Source organism: Quercus robur, chromosome 2 (assembly GCF_932294415.1).
Source record: "Quercus robur chromosome 2, dhQueRobu3.1, whole genome shotgun sequence".
Classification (NCBI taxonomy): domain Eukaryota; kingdom Viridiplantae; phylum Streptophyta; class Magnoliopsida; order Fagales; family Fagaceae; genus Quercus; species Quercus robur.
Window position 1 is genome coordinate 60,996,834 of NC_065535.1, and position 17,016 is coordinate 61,013,849.

The 17,016-nt window shown below is 36.2% G+C and overlaps 1 protein-coding gene across 1 annotated transcript; it reads left to right on the top strand.

Annotated features, from left to right (window-relative positions):
• The first annotated feature begins 532 nt into the window (after nucleotides 1-532).
• On the top strand, nucleotides 533-5,900 carry LOC126714339 (plant intracellular Ras-group-related LRR protein 6-like). Its single transcript, XM_050414451.1, has 3 exons — nucleotides 533-893; nucleotides 1,322-1,491; nucleotides 4,639-5,900. The coding sequence occupies exons 1-3, from the start codon at nucleotides 705-707 to the stop codon at nucleotides 5,330-5,332; spliced, it is 1,053 nt and encodes a 350-aa protein (XP_050270408.1). The 5' UTR covers nucleotides 533-704; the 3' UTR covers nucleotides 5,333-5,900.
• The last annotated feature ends 11,116 nt before the right edge of the window (nucleotides 5,901-17,016 follow it).

Consider the following 17,016-nt stretch of genomic DNA (forward strand, 5'->3'; position numbering starts at 1 on the left):
CCCTTTTTATCAAAAAAATAAATAAAAATACACCTGTAAAAAGACTCCTCTAGAAGGAGTGACTAATTTCTCAAGAACAAAGGAAGGGAGTACGGACTAGAGACTAGAGAGCACGTAGTGATGACTATGATTACACATATTATTATCTTCTTCTTGTTGTCAAAAAATAAAAAGAATTCCAAGTTGGATTAGGCTCGATAAACAAAAGGAATTCCAAGTCTAAAACACAAAAACAAAAATGTGAAAATGGCAAACAATAATAAAAGCCACCCGAGATTCGCGTGCAGCCGAGAGGGGGAGGGGTTTTTAGGCCTATTTTTTCAATAGAAAAGGGAGGGGTTGACTTAATCAAGTGGGAGACATGGCCACGCAACCCTTAAGGACTCAGTCCTTAGTACACGGCCTTGTACGTCCCCCCCCAAAATACAAACAAACAAAACGTCATTCACACGTGGTAGGCATCTCATTCAAACTCAACCCACCCGTACGTCCTTTTGCAGTCCTTTCCGTCCAATGTAAATATAAATATAATCATGCTTCTTTCTTTGCACCCAAACAAAAATTATAAGAGATACCTTTTCTGGTTTTTAAGCTCTTTCTTATCCAAAATACCACCTTCTTATTATTAGGCTCTATAATTGTAGAAAATTTTGTGTCATATTTTCTAGGAAAGGGAGTAGAAAATCTTTGTGGTGTTTGTAAGGATGATGTATGAACAGCAACAACAAGCGAGGATAGATGTGAGGAAGAGGATGGAGAGGAAGGGTTCCATAAAGGAAGAGAGATTGGAAATTGTGGATTTGAGTGGCATGTCCTTGGAGGCTCTCCCTATTAGTCCTTCCCTTAACCTTGGGACTATTTGCAATTTGGACCTCTCTAATAACAATATTCAGGTATTCTTCATCAATAATATTCTAGTGATTTTTCTTTACCAAGATCTATCTCTTTCTCTAAACCAAAATATATCAAACCCAGATATATAATTTCCTCCCATAATCAAAATCTTTATCGGTAAGTGGTTCTCACTTACCAATGAAAGCTTAGACAAAAAGTCTATTTTACTACTAAGATTTTATTTTTTTTTATTTTTTTTTAAATAAATGACATAATTTTACTTTATTTCTTATATCTAATGGTGTATAAGTGGGTTTATATTCAAGTGAAATTGATCATTTTTCTCTGGGGATATTGTGAAGTGTAAACAGCCAAACAGGTGTTTGATTTCTGGAGAAGATGAATTGATCAAATATTATTATGCTGGATTTTCATAACATATACTTGTATGTGGTAATAAATTATCGTTTGGTTGTGAATTTGACAGAGCATACCGGAGTCCTTAATAGCGAGATTGCTAAATATGGTAGTTTTTGATGTGCACTCAAATCAGCTTAAATCGCTCCCAAATTCAATTGGCTGTCTTTCTAAGCTCAAGGTTTTGAACGTCTCGGGCAACCATATTGAATTTCTACCGAAAACCATTGAGAACTGCAGGTCTGTGCTCCTCTCATGCACTTCTTGCGTGTAGCTACCTAGCTCACCAAGCTTTTTAACATTAAGTCACTGCCTGGTATTTTTTTTTTTTTTAAATAGTAATTTAAAAAAAAAATTAAGAGCACTGAATTCTGTTTCCTATGGATTATCATGGAAGTTATTTTAAGCTTTTTAGACAAGAAAAAGTAAAACATATATAATAGTATATAAAACATCAAATAACCTAATCATAACCACACACCCAAAAAAGAAAAAGAAAAAAAGATCAATAATATTGAGTACACCCGTTTTTCCATATTATGATTTATGTGCATGCATCATGCGTATACTACTACAAAGAGAGTAGAATTTAGTGATTTCATGTTTTAATTTGTCAAAAGGGTTTGTTAAAAATAAAAGACAAAATTTAGAATATAGATGAAGATATGAAGCGGCAAAAAAAAAAATTTGAAGAAAAAACAAAAGGATGGTTGAGAGGTGATTGATTTTTAAATATCATAATTAATAGTGAATGAATAAATGTCAATTATAATAATTAATAAAAAAATATAATTTAAAGTTATAGAAACTTTAAAATTAATTTCTCCATAATTAATTATAAATATATAGAGTGGTGAGAGAAATAACAACAGTTATGAACTTATAATAATTAGGTAAAATATAATTTTATCTTTCCAAAAAAAATTTATAAGCATGAACAAGCAACTTATCTAATAAATAATTGATTAGTCTTAATATATAGCTTTCTTAAAAAAAGTAGAGAATGATTAGTCTTAGTAGATAAATCTCTTGTTTTGCATAAAAAAAAAAAAAAAAACAGGTGCTGATGAAAGGTAGTTCCAAGGGTTTCAAGAAATAATTTTTGATTGGGAGCACATAGAGAATATACCATGAAAATAACACCTACCTATGCTAATATTTTAGTTCATTGACTCATTCATTTTCTTCTACAAAAGTAAACAAGGACCACCGAGGTGGTGTGATCTAGTGGTTTTAGGTGATGCACAAAGAGCTGTGCCAAAGGTGAGGTCTCATGTTCGAGTCCGAATATGGACTTGCATGGGGTTGCCTTTCTTGGCAGCCTAGGGTCACTAGTGCCTCTCGTGGGAATAGGAAGCTATGACTCACCGCGTCTTCCTGCATCCCAGTAGGACTCGGACCCAGTAAATAAAGTATTACTATAGTCACATCCAAATAGGATTGCAATATTAGCCTTCCCTTATTCATTTTTTTAAGCAAGAAAAAAAAATAAAAAAATAATAATAAACAAGGGATGAAAGTGGATGCCACAAATTTATCAAAAGCTTTTACTAAATAATTAATTGTGATTTGATACTTGTGTCGGGATAATTGTTCACAACAGAGGATTTAGTTTGAATCCAATGAGTGAACTGACCACCACTCAACCATCCAATATTATTAGGCTTTGTTGTGCTTCTTTATCTTTGACTAAATACACCATTTTATATCACATACCTACCAAACATCACTGTTCACATAAGCAACATATCTTTTTCTTTTTCTCTTCCCTACGTCATGATTGATTTGATATTTTGATTATGGTTTTATTAGGTCATATTTTAAGAAAAAAATGAAAAATTTATCAACTTTTTTTTTTTACAATTTTTTCAAATTTTTATAAAAATTTATTAAAATTAATGGTTAATATATACCCTAAGGTCATACTTTAACCGGATTCTTTCATTATATATATTTTAGAGTTTTATTTGCAATGCATGACATCATTTTTTATTCGAATTTGTTGTTTATACTTTTACTCAAGCATAAGTAGATTATTTTTACTTGCTAAGGAAATCATATTCTTACACGCATATATGAGTGGCTTTAACAATACTTTCGTGCATAACAATTAACCATATCCTTACTAAAAAAAATTAATATTATTTTATAATAATACCAACAAAAAAAGCATGTTTATGTTTATATTGGCATTTTTTTGGGTGTGATAAATGGTACATTTGACTATTACGAATAGGGTTCATCAAAAAAATTGACTATTACAAATAGGATGATCACTACAACAAAAGTCAAAAAACTCTTTCATTTGTTTTATAGAAAATAATCAAAATATAGCAACAGTTACACGCATGCAAAGGAAAAGGTTCACTCTAAATATAGCAATCTTAAACCGTCCATTGTGTTCTGGAGAAAGATTAGTCTGAAAGCACTAAATAGCATATACGGACAAAATACTAAAAAAAATAAATTAAATTAAATGTCTGGTAGATTGATGCGAGATAGCCGCTCAACAATCCTTTTCAGTTTGTCTAATGCAAATATCTATACCACCGCTCTTAGTGTAGTAGTTATTCCACAAGTATAAATGCTTGTAGGGTATGGGGGTAAGGATTGGGATTCAAATCTCCAGAAAGGAGTTTCACATACATATACACATAGATTAAGTTATAATAGAAATTCTATCTTGTATTAAAAAAAATGCAAATATCTATTGTTTACCAGGAATAATATATGCTAGCTAGGAGAAAAAAAAATTGAAGAAATTATTTAATATTCTTAAAATACAGCTATGTGGTATGCCTTTCTATTATGTAATAATAAGTTTTATTAATTAAATTTATGATAGAATCCAATATTCACATGAGATGATGATAAAATACCATGTTACATTCTGAAAAAAGTGCCTAATAATTTTCTAAAATTTTGGAAAAAGTGAAAACATGAACTTAATTCTATATTTGGTAAAAAAAAATTATATTCCAGTAATTGATACACATGTAACCTATATACCCTAAACCTTAAATTTTTTTTAACAAGAACCACTTTATTTGTCTTTAAATTTAAGAAAAACTTGGTTGAGATTTAGTGTATATGTAATAATTATTTAAAATATTAATTATTATTGATTTTGAATTAAATTTTAAATAATATGGTATTATATATATCCTTAAATCTTTAAAAACTAAATATTGACTATAAAATGGACATGGTCATTTTATTTTTGAAAACAGAAAATTCTGATTCTGATCATTTGGAATGAACAAAAGATGAATGAAGACTATCATTTTTTTTTTTTTTAAACCAGCTTAATTTTTAATATATATATATACACACACAACATGGTTAACAATTTGTGGTTTGATGCATGCACCCTCGGCCCTCCTGCAGATCCTTAGAAGAAGTGAATGCCAACTTCAACCAGCTGAGCAAGCTCCCAGACACCATTGGTTTTGAGCTTACCAACCTAAAGAAGCTCCATGTTAACTCAAACAAGCTCGTATTCCTCCCAAGCTCCACCTCCCACCTGACCGCCCTGCGCGTCTTAGACGCCCGGCTTAACTGCCTCCGGTTACTCCCTGATGACCTCGAGAACCTCACCAACCTCGAAGTCCTCAATGTTAGCCAAAACTTCCAGTACTTGGAAACCCTACCATACTCCATAGGTCTCCTTATCAACCTGGTGGAACTGGATGTGAGCTACAACAAGATAAAAAGCCTACCAGACTCCATGGGATGCCTGAGAAAGCTCCAGAAACTGAGTGTGGAAGGGAACCCGCTGAGTTCGCCTCCCATGGAGGTGATGGAGCAGGGGTTGCATGCGGTGAGGGAGTACCTAAGTGAGAGGATGAACAATGCCGAGCACAAGAGCACAGCACAAAAGAAGAAATCATGGGTTGGCAAGTTGTTCAGGTACGGGACCTTCAATGGGAACAATAATAATAATAATAGAAAACTACACGAGGACCGTCAAGGCTTCAGCATACCTGAGTATCGTTCCATTGATGGCCTCGCTTCGCCAAGGTATATGGGGATGTTCTCGCCGCGTCGCCTCTTCTCACCTCGGACCTACTTCAGTAGATGAACATGCAGCAAATGCACGCAGAGCTGTCTTTCAATTTACAGCACGAAACTACTACCTTTAATCATCATTGCTCATGGCATGGGGTACTTTGAAGTTTGAAGTAGGTCTTGTGATATACTGCTACAAATTAATTAATAAAGAATAGCAGGCTGTACACATTTTAATTAGATGCAGTATATTATGTTCTCCAATTAAATTTAAACACTTAATTATATTGATCAATAAGATCAGGGTAGTGATGCATTTTCTAAAAACAACCAAATTTAAAGCAAAAGTGTTTGAATTCAATTGAAAGACTTAATATACTGCAACTAAAAAAATATACCTAAGTTTTACTCTTATAAGCATGTATGAATGGTATAAGTCCTTAAGATGTCTCTTAGCTTAGGTAAGCATATGGATCAGATTCACTTGTGCCTTGGGTCTCTAGCTTGCACTCTCTCATATCTGTAAGTAGAATAGGTATATGTTTTGGTCTGTAAATAAATATCATGCATTGTGGAGTGGACATTTGGTTTCCTTTTAACTATATGCGTTTTTATAAATAAAATCTTTTCCAAACAAGCTATTTTCGCTCCAAAAATCAAATTAGTGGACAATAAAAAGGTGTAAAAAGAAAAAAAAAAAAAATCTAAGAAGCAATTTCAAGAGATGAAGAGTGTGAAGCTCAGTCTTAAAATTGAGAGAGAAAACAACGACAAGTCGACAACAAAGTCAAGATGTAAAATGTATTTGGTGAAAGAGAAGCCGAAGAGGAAAAGGCAACCCAGAGGAGTTCTGCTTCCTATTTAGATTCTAGACTTTTGTTAGTTTTTCTAGCTAAAGCAGATGTAACATGCAATGAGGACAACAGTAAATACAGACTAATGTTTCCAAAAAAAAAAAGAGACAAAAGATGGTAAAGATATGCGACATGCATTGAACCTAGTAAGGGCAATAGTAAATTTTGACTAAAGATTTGGAGCAATCTTCCTCCAATGTACTATGTGACGATTTAAGAGACAAATTATGTGTCATTTTAGTTACATGATTTTTTTAATGAATTATATGACCTATTTAAATCATATATATATATATATATATATATAAATAGTCTTATATTATTGTACGGCACACGGCTTCAGGCCCACTTGGCCTTGGGCCTTGGGCCGGACACACCCCTAAAACGTACTTAAGCCTAAGCCCAATAGTATGCCCCTTCCACTGATCGCAAGTTAGACATGCTCATGCCGATCATGTATGGATTGGTCGGAGGCTATACTTACCAAGGGCAGCACGTGACCTCGGCAACTCGGTATTGCATTGGGGAATATCGCTACTAAGCAATCTTCTTTGGAGGCAAGAACCACTTCCAACACCATTGCCATTGTTTCCAAGGGAGCATATTCCTTGTCAGGAATAATCAAATCAAGCCCCACCCACACGAGTGAGACTAGAAGGTAATCATGAGTACTCCACCAACCTTAAGCTATAAATAGGAGAAGGGAGTAGAGAGAGAAGGTTGGTCATTCTGAGAGAAAGAGAGAGCAAGAGAAAGAGAGAGAGAGAGAGAGAACACCAGTAAAAGGAGAGTAACTTAGGGGGAGAGGGAAGAGAGTTCTACGTAGGAAAAGCTACACATAATCTAAGCTCAGCTAAGAATTATCCATAGTAGGAAATTCATAGTCCACATTATAAATTAATTGTCAGCCCAATCCCAAATCTAGTCCATTAAGGGAGTTCGGGCCCGTACAATTATGAATCATAAAGTAGTTGGTTGGAAGAGATTTCTCCATATTGGTTTAGAGATGAACTTTGTATAATTTTAAATGAAAGAGATGAGAACAATTAGCAAAGTAAAAAGACAATTATGCCCTCAATTAAAACACAAAATTATCATTTAATTGTGAAGTTATATATAACCTTCCTTTCTCAAGTCATATTATATGCTAGTTTCTATATCAAAAAACAATTTGGACCTTTGTGACTAGTCGGCAAGCAATTCGAAGCCGACTTCTTTCCATGAAGGGTTAGTTTCTTGGAATGTTTATTTTCCATTTGCTATTTGGAACCTTTGGCTCCATACAAACAATGTCGTGTTTAACACTACAAAAAAACAAGGCTATCCCAGCATTTTTAAAAGCACTAAGATAGGGTCAAAATTCCTATTAGGGCATTTTTTTTTCCTAGCGCTTCAAACCGTCGTGCAGTGACAGTTGGTATAGGGTCGCCGGACTTGTACTAGCGTTTTTCAAAAACGTCGGGTCTAGGCAACCACCCTAACCCAAGTCTAGGCAAATCTGTCTCCCAAGCAGCAAATGAATATTTATTTTGTGCTACCAGGAATGGAATGCTTAAAATCTCTAAGCTAAATATGGTTAGGTGGAATGGGCCTAGTAGTGGGTGGTACAAACTCAACACAGATGGATTAGCTTTGGGAAATCTTGAAAGGGCTAGTGAAGGGGGATTAATCCGTGACTCTAATGGGTTGTGGGTCAAAGGTTTTACCGGGAACATTGGGCATGCCACTAGTGTGGATGCAGAATTATGGGCTTTAAGGGACGGGTTGACTTTATGGTTAGCTCTCAATTTTGTGGCGGTGGAAATTGAAATTGATTCTAAAGTTCTGCGTGATTGGATCACTAGTGAGTTCAATTGTAATCTTAGCCACTCCTCTTATTGTGGACTATCAGTACCCTCGTTAGTCAAGTTCCCTAAGTGAAGATGAGCCACTGCTACCAGAAAGCCATCAAGTGCGCAGATGCTCTAGCTAGGAAAGACCCATCCATCCAGAAGATTTTGTTGTTTTCAATAGTCCGCCTATGAACCATTGCTATGCTTTTATTTTATGACAGTACTGGTTTGTACTATGAGAGGGACTATCCTTAAGGCTCTATAGTTGTTGCTTAGTCTTTTATGATAATCATTTATTTACCCAAAAAAAAATTTGTGTTCTAAGAGCCTTGTAGACTGTAGTTCAATGGTTAGTACCTTTTGGTGTGTCCACGATATTCAGGATTCATATTCCTTTTCCCCCCATAACTATCAAATTTAAAAACAAAAACAACAAACAAATCAGAGTTTATTTGTTGGGTGTCCAAAATGACACGAGTATCCTCTAAGAAATCCTCAAGCCCAATCCAATTTGATTTGCAAGCCTAGCAAATAAGGAAAACCCTTTTACCTAAACGAATTTCCCAGGCAAAGTTAAAAGCTTAATGAGTCATTTTTTCAGAAGTGGTCAAATAGCATTTAATTGAAGCTCCATAAGAAAAGTTACAGCCATTATGTTCCAGCTACAAGAGTATACAAGTCGTTTATTAGGTTCCTAGTTTCATTAGTTCTTTTAACTTTAGTCTTGAAATTGTAATGTTATGAACTGCAATTTTCGTTCTCCTAAGTTTGAGTGTAGTTCTAAGCAACTATTTAAGCTATCTAGGTGGATTTTAGTTAACTCAACTGATAAAGTTTCTAATGATTGAATAAGAGATCTGAGGTTCAATCCCCATTTACACCAAACCGACTAGTGTTTTGGTCTGATAATAAAGAGCTATTATCAGGAGCAGACATATCATATGTTAAAAACTCTAAAAAAAGGTGAAATGAATAATATAGTGTCATTTATACAAACTTGGCCCTAAGCTTGTGAGAAGAGTGATTTCTTTTACTTTAAGGGCATGTTTGGTAGACTGTAATAGATACTATAATGTAATAGATATTTCTATGGTATAACTATTCGGTTGTTTGGTTATGTTTTTATTACAATGAATAGTTATTCTTTATGAATAGTTATTCTTCAAAATAAGGAATAATTATTCCTTATCAAAAGTACTGAATATCTATTCTTTCACCTTTTATAACAACTTTTTAAAAAAATTTCCTAAAAAGCCATTATTTGCCACATCTTCAAAAGGAAATTAAGAAAATAAATTTTCCTTATTATTAATTATTAGCTCTATTTTGAACACCCAAAAATAAGTATATTTTAGGAAATTTGACTTAAAAATGATTTAATTACACCTTCTTTTTATACTCTACTAAATTGTGGATGCATATTCAGGATTCTATTCTTAAATGGTCACCAAACTAATGAATAGTAATACTTATTACATTCCAAGTTAATGCATTACTTATAATACTTATTCTTATTCCTGTGTAGTAATCATTACAGTGTACCAAACGTGCCCTAACTCTTATTCATTTGGTGGATAATATTTGAGTGGCGAATTTTAAATTTGATCTTATCTCTCTATTGGAAAATTCATTAGAGTGGTGAGTTATGCTCTTATTTGCATGGTAGATTCCATTAGTGTGGCAAGCTTATCCTTTCTTGGAGTTTGTTTTGATTATCCTCAATGTTCATTTCTCTTTCCCTTGATTTGAATTTGAATTTGAATTTCAACACATGGGTCCTAGGTCCTTTTTTTCATTTTAGACTCCCCCCCCCCTCTCTTTTCCTAAGAGGTAAATTCAAAAATCATAATTATCTCAAAGAATTTATGTGATGACTTTAATTGTATTCTTAATTTAAAAATTAAACTAATGAAATTTCAATATGTAATTAATTTTAATTAATCTAATTAACGACCAATCAGAATTAATAAGTCATTATCACATGGTTTAGGCCCTAATTTGTAAGAATGTATATCAACCATTGAAACTTGAGATGTGGCTTGATCTTTGATCAAATGAACTGATTGTCACATTCATTAAACTGTTTTGATCTTTGTAAATTCATATGTATTTTAGTTTTGATCGTTATAAATTCATATGTATTTTAAAATGGAATTCATGTTCTACAAACTATCCAAGTGACATTCTTGCCCTTAAGTGGCTTCAAATTACAATTTTCCCCTTGTGCTCAAATTGCACAATGGGTTGTATCAATTTGATGAATAAAGTTTTTAAACCTTTCATTAGGCATTTTGTCATTTTTTTTTTTAATGACATTTTAGTGTACAACAAGTCTCAAATAGAACATTGGAGTATCTTTATTAGGTGTTTCAAACCCTTCGTAAGCAAAAGCTTTATGTGAACTTGAAGAAGTGCCATTTCTTAACAGACAACATTATGTTCTTAGGTTTTGTTGTTTCAAGATGGGATCAAGATAAATCCAAGTAAAACAATGTTGTGAAATAATCTGTTTACGTAATGTTAAAGAAAAGAGAAGAGAAAATATTACACAAAATTTAAGTGGTCCTACAGTATGCCTACATTTATTGGAGACGATAGAATAAAGTTTCACTATAATTTTGGAGATTAGAACAATAGCCTGAAGGCATTGTCACAAACCCAAACCCTAAATACACAATTGATTCTCTCTCAAATAAATTGAGAACACCCTGTTGTATTTAGTCAAGAATTACAAAACACTTTAGCTTCCTTTATTTGGTGCGCACACACAAAAGAAGCTCTTATTCTCACCTACCTTTCTTTTGCTTCTTCTCTCAAACTTGCTATCCATTTAGAACTACTAGTGTGGGTTGCATGTGCAAGGCATGTGTTAGCCCTTTAGTGAGAAAATTAATATAGATTTTTTTTTTATTGAAGAAGTATGAAGTCATGTACTTAAATTTAAAATAGCTATTTGAATATCTATGTACTATGAAAATTTCTTAGAACTTATTTACTAAATGTAATATCTACTCACCAAAAAATGATAATAAATGTCATCATCTTTCTACAATATTTGAATTGTCGCAATAAATGATAATATATGCTACAATTTTTTTGAAAATCTTCATTAAATTAAATACTTGCAATCATTTTATTATTCATATTTCATTCTTTATTATCTTATTTTATGAATCTAACTACGATGTTTAGCTTACTTATTTTTAATGAATACCCTTTTAAGTAGGAAAATAAATTTTTTTTTAAAAAGAACAAAATAACAAAAGACATATGTCATCAAAGTTTCTATTAGATAAAATTATAAGCCTAGAAGATTTAAACCTAATATAGTGTTCTCTAAGTAACAAATAGAATATTATATATCATCATTCTAACTTTCTAAGCATGACTACTAGTCTACCACATAAAATTCAAAATACAAAAAGAAATTTTTTGGGATATTAAAATTGAGTAGGAGTATATTAGACATTGCACAATGGAATATTTTAGGAATTATAAGATTTTGTTAGGGTTTAACTAAGGGAGAAACAATAGGGATATATGCTTATTTACAAAATATAAATGATGAAATTATTCAATTTTAGTTTAGAGGGGAATGCAACTACCCCGAACATAAAGGAGGAAAGTGATACTTCATCAATATGTGTGTATGTGTTATGTGTGTGTAAAACAATATGTGTGCGTGTGTGTGTATGTTTTTATTTTTTTAATTTTTTTTTTAACTTGAAACAATGTATTAAAAAAAATCAACCTAAAAAAATTATGCATTAAACCATGAATTTTAGTTCAACAAATTGAATAAACCAAAAAAGAAGTTAGAAACACAACAAAAAGTCACGATATTTTTACAATACCTTTATTTCTAGCTATGGTGGGTCCTAGTTTGATATTTTATTATTTTATTTTAGAGTAATGTTACGTCCACAATATTTTCATAATAAATCTTAGGTGGTAAATTGCTACTGGTTTTAAATTGGGCTAACCACTTTTAATCGTGCATTTAAAAATAAAATAAAAAAACCAACTGAAGAAAATTGTGCCTAAAACAATGAATTTTGGCTTACTAAATTTGACTAAACAAAAAAAGAAGCTTAGGAACACAACAAAATATCACACAAAAAAGAAGTTTAAGAATATAACAAAATGTCACAACGTTTTTATAATATTTTTTATTTCCAGCTGTGGTAGGTCCTAGCTTGATATTTTATTATTTAATTTTTACATCAATAACATTTTCACAACAAATTTTAGGTAGGAAATTATTACTAGTTTTAAAATTATGCATTAAAAAAAAACAAACAAAAAGACAATACAAGAAAATTGTGCATGAAACGCACAGTGAATTATGACTCACCCAATTTGACTATATTTACTAAAACAATGAATTTTGGCTTACTAAATTTGACTAAACAAAAAAAGAAGCTTAGGAACACAACAAAATATCACACAAAAAAGAAGTTTAAGAATATAACAAAATGTCACAACATTTTCATAATATTTTTTATTTCCAGCTGTGGTAGGTCCTAGCTTGATATTTTATTATTTAATTTTTACATCAATAACTTTTTCACAACAAATTTTAGGTAGAAAATGATTACTAGTTTTAAAATTATGCATTGAAAAAAAACAAACAAAAAGACAATACAAGAAAATTGTGCATGAAACGCACAGTGAATTATGACTCACCCAATTTGACTATATTTACTAAAAAAGAAGTCTAAGAATACAACAAAATATTAAAACATTTTCACAATACTTTTATTTTTAGGATCCGAATAGATATTGTAGTTGCACGATTTTCCTGGCCCAACTTCAGTTGATCAGGCCCTGGCCCAAAGCGCAACCCACAATAAATATTTGTAGAGGATGGGTCAAAGAACTTAGCCTCAGTGAACTTGTTCGGTCTAATGCATGGATAGTATTGTTTGCAAAAAGAAAATGAAAACACAAGAATGGATATTTCTCAAGTATGATTTTATTTCTTTTTCGTTCCTGATACCGTTCTTCCGTCCCCTTCTTTAAGGGACTCCACTACATTATATAGTTCCCTTCTTTTCATCCCAACCTTACACCTGTTGACCATCTAAGCATCCACTTGAGCACCTGTCCCATCAGACGCCCTCATCAGTCCCTTTGTGAGTTGCAGAGGCCAAGGCGGTACTGTTCAGGTGTCTTTTCCTCATTAATGCGGCCAAGAGGGTGGTTGGGGCGCAATTAATGTGATGGTAGCCTTCCATGAGATATTTTGGATTTAATTCTTTTTATATGTTGTGAAGATGAGCTGAAACGGCTGGGGAAAGTTCCTCGTCTAGGCCTCCTGATGTCCGAGGAGGAGTTACTCCTCGGACAGGTTTCCTTGGCGCTATTGGGATTGAGTAATGCTTCATATGAGGCTTCTCTTCGGCCAGGACGCTCCTCGGCTGGGCCTGAGTTTGGAATAGCCCATCATTTTTGGGTCGGGCCCCACAATAGCCCCTCAAAACTCCGGTTTTTAACTCCCTCCGAGGAGAAAAGCGGGGTTTTGATGTTTGTGAGAGGATAGAAATAAGGAGATCGTGGGGCGCACGTGCGGACCGTTACTTTTGACGCGCTACAATTTACGAGGCGTGGCCATTAACTTCTGGAGGCGTTATGTTCCCTTCATCCAACGGCTTGGCATGGATCGAACGGCCATCGTTTCTTCCCGTCTTTTTAGGCAGGGATGATCTTTTCTCTCTCCTCCCGGCTATATAAGACGTCAGAGGGGTTCAGTTCCTTCTTTCATCTGCATTTCACAAACCTCAAAGGACTCCAGAGAACTCCATCGAATCCCAGAGATATACGAACACTTGCGTCCGTTACGCCGCCATAGCCGTCTTTGTGAAGCGTTTCGTCCAAGAGAGATTTCCAGGCGTCCCATTGAGCGTTTTGTGAAGGTACCAGTACATTTCGCTTTTCTCACCGTTTCAATTCCCTCCTCGGACTTTACTTTTCTTCTTGGTCTCTACTTTCATTTCCCCCTTTCAGTTCAGATGGGTAGATTCGAAAAATTAGTAAAAACTCCAGCCGCTATGGAGGCCTTTAGGGCTAAATACCACATTCCTCCTGGGGTTGGGCTGCGGTACTGTCCTCTGGAAGGAGTATTGACAGATAGGGTTGAGGGAGAAGTCGTTATCCCCATGATTGCTTTCATAGAGGGAGGGATGACACTTCCCATGCGTAGGATCACAAGGGAATACCTGTTCAACCATAGGTTGACGCCGTATCAGTGTGCCCCGAATATGTTCAAGATACTAGGCTGTGTAGATGTCTTAGACAAGCGAATGAATCTAGGCCTTACTTGGCACGATGTGGCTTATCTGTACGAATGTCACCGCCTCGGGGATGATGGGTATTATCTTAAATCCCGGAACGAGGACGTTAGGTTGATCTCTTATCTTCCAGTTTCCAATAAGACCGTGAAGAATGACTTCCTCATTGCTTCTGAGGAGTGGTTCGACGGTATTCATTGTCCAACTCGGGCAGGAAACCCAGGTGCGGCGCTTTTAGGATTGGTCCTTTTTGGGAAAGGATTTAGTGTTGAGGGGTTATTTTTCTTGCTTTCTTTGTAATTGGAAAATTTCATGGTCTAACCTCGCTTTTCTTGGTTTGTTTGCAGACAAAATTCACGTTGCTCCTCGGATAAACTTTGTGAACATGCCAGCGTTGAACTATCTCCTTAGGTCGGAGATTTACGCCGCCGAGGACGGACAGTTGCGCGCGGCCCATTTGGTTCTGGGTTATCAACCTCTGAGCAGCGCTTTTCAGGCAGTCAGTCACGCTATAAGGGCTGGCAGTCCGAGGCTGGCTAGAGTTGACGTGTCCCAGGACGGATTCCTAGCTGACCACGATTTGCCACCAGTTGTGTTGCCAGGTGTCAGAAATCCCTACTTAGCAGAGCAGCTACCTCCGGTAAACGAGCCTGGCGCTGCTGTTTTGGTTGAAGAAGAGGCTGAATCATCTCGTCTTTCCCTTGAGGAAGAGATAGATAAGTTTTACTTCGAGGAGGAAATTCAGCAAAACCCCTTGGTGGAGTTTTCTAATCCCGAAGTAGAGCAGGACCAACATTCCGCAGTTGGTGTTCCCTCAATCGTTATCTGCTCGGACGATACTTCAGACGAAGAGGTAGAGCCCATGGCAGGAAAGGGAAAGACTCTAAAGGAGCTGATGTCCTCCCGAGGGAAAGGTCAGTCATCAAAGGTTCAGTCATCGAAGGGACCAAGTCCATCAAAGGTCAAAACCCTTCCCCCTGTGGTCTCCCAGGGAGTCCCGGACCCTGGCCTTAAGGTTAATCCGGACCTGAAGAAGAAGAGGTCGGTTGACACTCTTGAGGAAGGTGAGGTGACTGCTCAGCCGACCAAGCAGCAAAAGACTACGCGGGCGCCAAGGAGCAGAAGGGGTAACTCCTCGGAGAGCCGGGATGAGGAGAACCTTGCTGACGTGCGCGCCTCCCCTCGTGCATGGAACCCCAAGCTGGAGCTGGATGGGGTTGCCATCTCCTACAATGCTTCGGTCCGAGAGTATAACCGAGGCCGGGCAGGGTACGTGGCGGATGCCTTAGAGCAACCCCTACTCCTTCCTCGGGACATGGAGGCCTATAGGCGATTCTCTCAGCCCGAGCTCTTCCTATCCCTAAAAAGGGATCTCGCGTTGGTAAGTAATCCTTTTACTGTTTTATCAATTTATTTACCCCCGTTAGATTTCTTTTTCAAAGCAACCTTGTTTCGTTCGCAGATTACTCAGCAGGTGTTCGTGGCTGATGAGTTTTGCCGCGATAGCCGTAGTCGGGTTGAGGCTGAGACCCAGGCTCGGGCGGAAATGGAGAAAGCCTTGGGGTCCCTCAAGCACGAGCACCTTAAACTCACGGACGAGTTCAAGGTGTCGGAGAACCGGCGCAAAAGTGCAGAGGCTGGTTTAAAGAGTGCCGAGACCCAGGCGGAGGATCAGCGCAAAGAGCTGTACACGACGCAGCTTAACCTCGTCACCGAGAGGCAGGTAGTGCAGGATCTCAGGACTGCCCTGCAAAAGGTAGAGGATGAGCTGAGGCTGGTAAAGGAGGAGGCCCAGCTGATCCGAGAGGCTACGGAGGCCAAGAAGAATGCCGCTCGCCAGCTCGGGGCCGAAGAGACGGAGGCCAGGCTGTCTGAGGAGATTCCCGAGGTATGCAGGGAGTACTGCGGCATTTCATGGGCTCATGCTCTCGACGCTGCAGGAGTTCCTGTGGATTCGGCACTAAGACTGCCCGAGAGCATCTTCTATCCTCGGGAGATCCGTGCGAATCCTGAGGACGCCCAAGTGGCTTCAGAGCAGGACCTGGCGGTGCCTGTTGCCGTCCTTGTGCCTGATATGGCGGAGGATCCCGCCGCAGACTCTACCATCGAGGTTCCTCCTCCTCAGCCCGAGCAGAAAGAAGATCCTCCTGCTAAAGCTTAGCCTTTTAGGCTTTCAATCTCTGTGAATAGTTTTTATTATTATTATTATTATTTTTTTTTTTTTTTGTTTTGTTTTTTTTTTTTTTTTTTTTAAATGAGAGTTGTCCTACTTTTCCCTTTTTTTGTAAGGACCTCTCTTTCTAATGTACTCGGAATATTAATATAAAATGTTCGTTTTGCTTACTATGGATGTGCGTCAGTAGCACTCTTCTTTAAACATTTACGATCGATGTGGATACGGGTAATTGGTCAAAATAAAATGGGTTTTTGGGGTTGCGCATTTGACGGTTGCGATGGTGCTAGGCTGCGCGCACGCATTAAAAATGATTTCCTTTAAATAATAATCTCCCAATCTATCATAAGTAATAATTTCCCTTAAGTCTATGGTCCGAGGAGCCATGCAAGACTTAGGTTCTGTTTAAAACCATGAGTTGTTATGAGTAATAATTTCCCCCAAGTCTGTGGTCCGAGGAGCCATGCAGGACTTAGGTTCTGTTTAAAACCATGAACTGTCATGAGTAATAATTTCCCCAAAGTCTGTGGTCCGAGGAGCCATGCAGGACTTAGGTTCCGTTTAAAACTTATAAATAGTTGCCTCAAGTATTAATTTCCCCTAAGTCT